Source organism: Trachymyrmex cornetzi, unplaced genomic scaffold (genome assembly GCF_001594075.2).
Source record: "Trachymyrmex cornetzi isolate Tcor2-1 unplaced genomic scaffold, Tcor1.1 scaffold468, whole genome shotgun sequence".
Classification (NCBI taxonomy): domain Eukaryota; kingdom Metazoa; phylum Arthropoda; class Insecta; order Hymenoptera; family Formicidae; genus Trachymyrmex; species Trachymyrmex cornetzi.
In genome coordinates this window covers 53,897-61,746 of record NW_017299487.1, presented here as the reverse complement: position 1 = coordinate 61,746, position 7,850 = coordinate 53,897, and the positions used below count along the sequence as shown (strand labels likewise).

Below are 7,850 nucleotides of genomic sequence, written 5' to 3'. Positions count from 1 at the left end.
CATAACAGAGCATAAGCATAACATAAGACTGCTGGACCAATGAGCATCTTATGTAAATCAATATGGCGACATTATGCTAGATGCTCATTGGTTCAGCAGTCTTATGTTATGCTTATGCTCTGTTATGCATTTCATGTGCGATAGCCCTAAGAGCCCAGACACAAGCTTTTACATAACGCATAATGCATAGTGCATAAGCGAATCAACTAATCAGAATCGTTCCTTTCCTCCCATTCCATGGAAAAGAAGAATTTCAATTGGTTGATTCCTTTATGCACTATGCATTATGTGTTATGCAAGAATCTGTGCTGCGGCCTTTAGGGGCTCCGCACAATAAAGGGCATTCTACAATGCGTTGCAAATATCCGTGTCACCCGTTGCCAGTTGAAACGTTTGTCGCGATAATCAAATAGAAGCGTTAATGGTACTATTTATGCTCCTGATTGGTTGCCGAGACAAACATTTCAGCTGGCAACAGTTGTTTGCAACGCATTGTAGAGTGCCCTTAACCCCGGATCTACAATAGGTATTTTAACCCTTAAGCCATAAGAAATTGACCAATTACAGTCGAATCGGAGAAAAATAAGCGACTGCGATTCGCCCATATCTTATGGCTTAAGGCTTAAAACCCTATTGTAGATCCGGACTTAAAGGAACAGAGAACAGAGAACAGGGGATTGATTCTGGGGGTCGATACTATATCTTCAATCAAGGTGAAAATTACAAAAGTGATCAAATTTACTAGGTGTTGACCAATGAAATTATCAGTATTCTAACAAATTCACTCACTTTTGTAATTTTCATCTCGTTTCAAGATACAGAATCGATCCCCTGTATCTTGAAACGAGGTGAAAATTACAAAAGTGAGCGAATTTACTAGAATACTATTAATTTCATTGGTCAACACCTAGTAAGGTTTGTTCGCGTCGCATGCTCCAACATGTTCCAACATACTCCTACTATAGCTCCTACGGGTGGCACCCAGTTGGATACGGCTCAAATGGACACGAGCCACTAACAGCGCTTGAGACTACAAAGTTCTTAAGCATCGGTCGCTGTGATTGGTGGTGTCTAATCGAGCCGTGATCAATCTGGATCACCCCTGTGCAATTGGGATTGTAGGCAAACGGGATCCTCCCCACTCAACTGTTGAGTCCACAAGATGCAGTCATTAGATATATCCAAAAGTACGACTGCTCAGTCATCTGATCGGCATATTCCGTTAGATCTAAAAATATAGACCAAACAAGTACAAAAGCTCACTGAGCGTTCAATGACGGTCGTGCTTCTGGATACACCTATTGACTACGTTTACTCGGCTCGATTTGCGCCAAAATTTAACATCAATGATGAAATTGGCTAATCAAGGTCTGTTTTTTTTATTGCTGCACTGGTTCAGAGTGTAGTAATAAAAAACAGACCTATAGCTGTTCCTTTCAAAAATGGGATGACTGTGATTGGCCATTATCATAAAATTGATGTTACAACTTCGACGTAAATCCAGCTGTGTAAACGAATAGTTAGTGATGTATATTGGAATCTGGATATATCAGAGATTTTTCTCCTTCACTTGCTCTATCCTTTTCGCTTTAAGCGAAGATGAGAAAGACAGATGAAGTCAAGAGGACTGAACGAATGGAAGGGGAAAATCGCTGACGTTCCAATGTACATCACTGCTTGTTACCTCTTGATGGCTCATATTTCTCGGATAATTTTGACGATATTTCGAAATTGTCGAAGACACCTATTTCAATTCTCTCTACTCTTTATCCCAAATATTGTATATATATATATAACCTAATAAAATATATCTGTTATTCTTAAATTACAATGTAATTAAGAAATAATTGAATAATAATTTATTTATTATTTAAATAATTATTTAACTTGACCATCTCTTGTGTTTAATAAATTCTTCAAACAGGTCATAATAAATGTCTAAAAATAACATTAAAAAATTTTACCTTTTTGCAATAATATATTTAAGATAGTGGTAATAAAATAATTTTATAAGAAATTTCCTTAAATTGTATCTACACATTTTTCATATAAAACATTAAATTTATCCAGACACTGTATTGTCGCAAATATATATAAGTACATCTCATGTTCGCATGCATGTCTAATTGTTTCATTCTGTTACAATTCGCATGATTTATAGTAAGTAAACCAGGGTACGGTGTCAATGTTGTTGCCGAATAATTATAATGTATCATTCTATGCACAGATCTTTAATTGGACCACAGTGTGTAATTCGCTTATAAATAGCAATAATTAACCACGTGTTGAACAATAAACTTTCGTTGCGTACATTCAAGGTTTCATGACGTTACATAAAACCGATAAACTGAATGAGAGCGACGAAAGTGGCGTATGGCAGACAATTAATTAATTAATTAATTAAAGCAATCGATATATCTTCTATGACATTATAATTTTATTTCATATAAAATATACTTAATTTATAACTTTAATTTTACTTGGTGGTAAACTCGATTTCGATATGCCTGGCGTTCCCATTCCCTTGGCTAAAGGTATCATCTTTGCTTTTCAATGTCAATAAGTGTGTTAATGAAGTGGCGCGAGGACAAGTGTCGAAGCACAAGATTATACTGTGAGCTAATCGCCGCACGTGTATGTACATATACACACGAGTTAAGAAAGAGAGAGATAGAGAAAGAAATTGTCGCAACGTTAATTAATCGTCGCCAATCGCGTGCCAAATCATCCCCTCCTCGTCGCAGCAAGAGCGCACCTTCGAAGGGACGAGCGGGGTGCAGGAGATGTTGCTAAAATAAAAGCGAAACAAGACAGGGTCCACGGGGAGTGACGAGATGAGCCCGCAACGTGTAGAAGGGCTGGGTATTTTTTTTTCTTCTTTTGTAATACGCGCGAGTGTGAAACCAAAGAAGGTACTGCATCGCGCCCTCGGAGGCTGCGTCATCGATGGAGAACAATGAACAATAATTTCCGTAGTGAAGTCGAGAGATTTCCTTTTGTTATTCGTGCTTTTATAGAATTACCTGTGTAGTGAAATCGGCATCTCTAGATTTTTACAAATTGTCTGCTTTGAACACGAGATTTTCGACTTTACGTCATTCATTGTTATAAATATTACAGTTAAACTAATTCTTTGAATTAAATAACATTTTTTTAATTTCTACTTCCATGTGCCAAAATGTATTATTTTAACAAATGTGATTAAAAAAGCCACAACCGTGTCTCATCAACCCATTCCTAGTATTGAATTGTTTAGTTTCAAAACAATGTCCATTTGACGTATGCATTTTATAAATAATAGGTAATCAAACTTTAATAAGTCAATTTAATAGGTATATCTCTTGTGTGAATTAAATTAATGACATATTAAATAGAAGCAGTGATTTCCTGGAATGATTAAAAATTACACAAAATCGTGTATAATTTTACATCACAAATTTAACAGTGTTGATCATTTATAATCTCGTACATCTGCTAAAAGAAATTATAATACCATCAAGATGCAATAAAAACGATGTTATAAATATTGCTTCCCAAATCGTGATTATTTCGCACTGTCCTATTTCTTGATGCACAGTATAATTGAATGGGTATTTTATATAAGCCATCAAGACATTTGAGCACAGCTTGAAGATTGGTATGGCATTTCGTTTCGCCACAAATACCTCAAGTCAATTGATACCTCAGCCAAATGGTTTGTTGTGTCTTGTAATGACTCGTTTCTTCATACGATGTACATACTCAATTGGCTAAATAAATCCTATCGAAAATTAAATTAACATTTGATTATGCTCTCGAGGTTTAAGGAAGTAACGGAAGCGTTGCGAAAAATGAATTGATGTTATAAATTAAAAAGAAAACAGATATGAAATAGATAAAGGAAAATGAAGGAATACTTTTTAATTACTTATCAAGCCAATTTAAATTCGTAATGTCAAATTTTATTCAAGTTAAGTCATTTTTTAATCATTCCTATAGGTCGCCTCTGCATCTCTACTCAATATATTGTTATTTTAATTAATTGTAAAACAATAAAGTTAGACACTTTAACTAAAGAAATGTATTAAATTTGACTCAAATGTAATTATTATTTACTAAGTGTATATGTTAATTTACTTTGAAACTAATTGTAAGCGCAATTCAACTTGCATAAAAATAGGTCGATTAGATAACTATTCTTTTAATCATTGTTTTGTATTAAAATACTACATTTTAATACACATAAAAATTGAAAATAACAAGATGTTATTTTTAATTCAACGAATTTTTTTTTTATATATATTGGATCCTTTAATATTTACAAATTAATATTGTAACTAATTGTTTGCAGGTTCATTATCGAAGTGAATATTATATATAATATAACGAGATTACAATGTGGGACGAAGAAGCTGCACCGTGGGACATCGAGGAACCTGCTCCGGAAGCGAGTGCCGAGGGTGCGGCGGAAGGTGCGCCCGCCGAGGCAGCTGCCGCCGAGAAACCTGTCTTGAAATTGTTAAAGCTTGAGCCGCCACATTACAATCACCACTGGGTTCGACCACTGTTTCTTAATTACGCGTATCTTTACGATTATAGGTAAGATACGAAGATACATAAGTATCTAAGGCCCGGTTGCACCAACGTTACTTTAATTTTAAGCGAGGCTTAAAACTCTCTTTGTCCCTGTTTCTTTTCGGTTTTAAAACGAGATAGAGAGAGTTTTAAGTTTCGCTTAAAATCAAAATAACGTTGGTGCAACCGGGCCTAAGAATTTTTAATTGCATGATTAATACAATTGTATAAAAAATATAGAAGTTAATATAAAATTAATCAGATCGTTAAAAAATAGTGTGCAATCTTTCGCGAAAGAAATTTTTTCGTTTGCCAAAATAGCCTAAACCGGCGAGCTTTAGTTTAAATAGTTTCTTTATTTTAAATATTTTGAGAGCAGAAGACTGTCTAAATAGGCGAATAAATAACATAAAAATAATGTGTTTTAAAACGTAAATTTTTAAATGATTGAATAAAATATATGTTAATTTAACATATCACAAAAGGTTAATTTTTCAATCTCGGAAAAAATATGCTTCCATGCTTTGTTTACAAACTGTGTCAGTATTACTTTTGTTTGTGTTTTAACTTCTTAAATAATCTTTATCTTCTAACATATTGATTTTATGTGAAATAAACGCATAAATTTGAATGGCTCGTTTGAGACACGTGAATTTAATACAAATTTTACATACCTATATATATATAACAAAGCATTATAAATTTATAATTGTGAAATTACGTTATAAAATATTGAATTCACGATAATGAACGAAGATTGTTTGTAATCTCGAAATTATTTCTTAATCTCGGAATGATCTTTTCTTTCTAATAGGAAGAACTATTACGACGACGTGATCGATTATCTTAATTCGAGGCAGAAGGGTATATACCGCGAGCCGCCCAGGGCTCAGGAGTGGGCAGAAAGAACTATAAGGACCTACGATCAAAAGAACACAGACAAGAGCTTCAAACGATCGGCCGACATGAAGTACATCACTAATATGACATTCACAGGCAGACACTACAGTTATCATACTCGTGCTTACTATAGTCTGAAATACCAGAAGATTCTGTGAATCCACAGACCGCTGTTAAAAGCAGTCAAAAGGCAACTATCAAAGACAAGTGAAATTTCACATATCTGTTCACGTATACACAATCTCTCAAGATCTTCATCAATATTTATTTTTTGACGAATGTCTTTCTAATTGTCTCTATTGTATTTCTTGTTTGCAATTAGATAATTTTTATTAGGTGTTTTGTATAAACTAGTGAGATAAATAATATTGTAATTCAAATGTGATTGGCACTATTGATGAAATCAGCAATGCAATGATTGCAGCTGAAATGATATATGTTTGTACACTTACTTGGCATATGTACCATTAAAGATTAACATTGTATAGCTCTACTTTTAAACATCATTTTAAAAGTTTAAAAATTTTTCGAATGAATCGCATATTTTCATGACATGTATTAACACGTGTTTTCTTTTTTAACTAATATTTAATTATTTATTAAATAATTAATAATTTAATTTAATTTTTATTTATGAAAAAGTTTTTAGAAAAAGGAAAGGATTGGTTATTTAATACTTAATATTTATTATAAATACACACATAAACTATTTCTCTATTATAAAATACATAAATGATAATCTGCTTGCAAAGAATATCACTGCATATTTCAAGAAATAAAAGAAGAATAATCATCAAAAAAGTAAACAAACAAAATTAGCAATTATATATTAATAACTATAAGCAAAATGTTATAAGAACTTAATTATTAAAAATATTTTCGGAATTTCAGATGCGGCTTTGCGATAACGTTAATGAAAAGTCGAATATTCTAGATCTAGACAATCTAGACTTATTAGGAAATATATTAAAGACATATTTTTTTATTAATCTGAAATAGATTTGTCCCATAAAAAAATATGAGTACTTTTTCAATGAAAAACCGATTAAAAATGAAAAATTATTTTCAGGAATGAATCCTAAGAAATGTGATCGATAGTAAAAGTATATTCTTCGTCCTATTTTAATTTTCAAATAATTTAGATTTGAAGAGACAAAATTTTAATTCAATCATTAATTACACAGGTAATCTAATATTCTAGAAAGAAAAAAATTCTCTAAATTAAAAAATCTTTAAAGTATATTAATAGATTTTGCACACACCGTAGTAGCCAGACAGATAAGCTTTTTCGAACCTTAAAACGAGACGCTTTTCTTTCTCTTCAAAAATCTTCGCTTTATCGGCTGCATCGCGAGAACCTCCCGTGGGTCACCAATCTCGTTTGTATCAATTAATGAGTTGATCCTGTATTGTCTTCCTACCGGGACGGGGGGCTGAGCATTTTCTGGCTCGACCGGCATCTTGGGCAATTTCAACAGGAAGGTCTTTGGCTTCTCCAGCTCAACATTTGCGATCTTGCGCGTTCTGTCGAGTTTCTGCGACAATGACATCGTTTGCTCGTCGTCGCCCTGGTTGTCGAACTTTGTTGCGTGTCGCTGGAACACGATGTCGGCGGCTTCCAGGGTACTCTTGGCCTTCTCTATCTCGGCATTCAGATCGATCACATCGAAGATGCGATCCTGCAAGAAAACAAATACCAGATACGATAAAAAACATTCGTAAGAACAGGTGATATGGAGAATTTATTCGCTGAATTACGTGCGACTTATATGAAGTGCATTTGTAATTTATATAATTTTGATATTATAACTTAAATTATAATGAATTAATCATTTACAATATGTTCTATTAATAGCTTATTTTTTAAAAATCGCATTTGATTTTTAATATTCTGCAATTATTGACTCATTTTTTCGTTTAACCTGCATGTCTCGTCGCTTGCGTCTCAACTCCGCCATATCCTCCTCAAACGCAGCGGCTGCACGTTCCTTGAAACGTCTATGAGTAATCACGAAATCGTCTTCGTAAGGATCCTCCTGAATGGGTCGACCACGTCCGTCGAGTAAAAACTCTAACTCGTCGTAGAAATCATCACGATTTCCAGACAAGTTTCGAGAACCTAAAATATTAGTGGAATCGTGTTAGTTATTATTAATTGTAAGATATTAATATTATTTTAATTTTTTTGTAAATATTTTTTTGTAAATATTGCAATACAAAATAATAAAAATAAGTAAAAATGCATTTATAATAATTCAAAATTACTCATGTTATATAGCCATTTTTAATAAAAATTGTTTTTAACAACAAATTAGATACATTTAATTAAATTTAAAGCATATTGTTAATGTCTTATAGAAATATATACGAACATATATATATATATATATATATAT

General features: G+C 32.9%; 2 protein-coding genes across 2 annotated transcripts in view; one reads left to right on the top strand and one right to left on the bottom strand.

The window, feature by feature from the left end:
- The first annotated feature begins 2,824 nt into the window (after nt 1–2,824).
- Nucleotides 2,825–5,942, top strand: fln (flightin). The gene is made up of 3 exons (XM_018513342.1): nt 2,825–2,912; nt 4,331–4,578; nt 5,369–5,942. The coding sequence occupies exons 2-3, from the start codon at nt 4,376–4,378 to the stop codon at nt 5,610–5,612; spliced, it is 447 nt and encodes a 148-aa protein (XP_018368844.1). The 5' UTR covers nt 2,825–2,912; nt 4,331–4,375; the 3' UTR covers nt 5,613–5,942.
- Nucleotides 5,943–6,681: 739 nt separating this feature from the next.
- Nucleotides 6,682–7,850, bottom strand: part of LOC108764957 (uncharacterized) — a 14,888-nt gene continuing 13,719 nt past the window's right edge. The window contains exons 3-4 of the mRNA XM_018513395.1: nt 7,377–7,573; nt 6,682–7,133 (exon numbers count right to left, since the gene is read on the bottom strand). Of these exons, the coding sequence (XP_018368897.1) occupies nt 6,750–7,133; nt 7,377–7,573 (581 nt within the window). The 3' untranslated portion in view covers nt 6,682–6,749. The remainder of the gene's footprint in view (nt 7,134–7,376; nt 7,574–7,850) is intronic.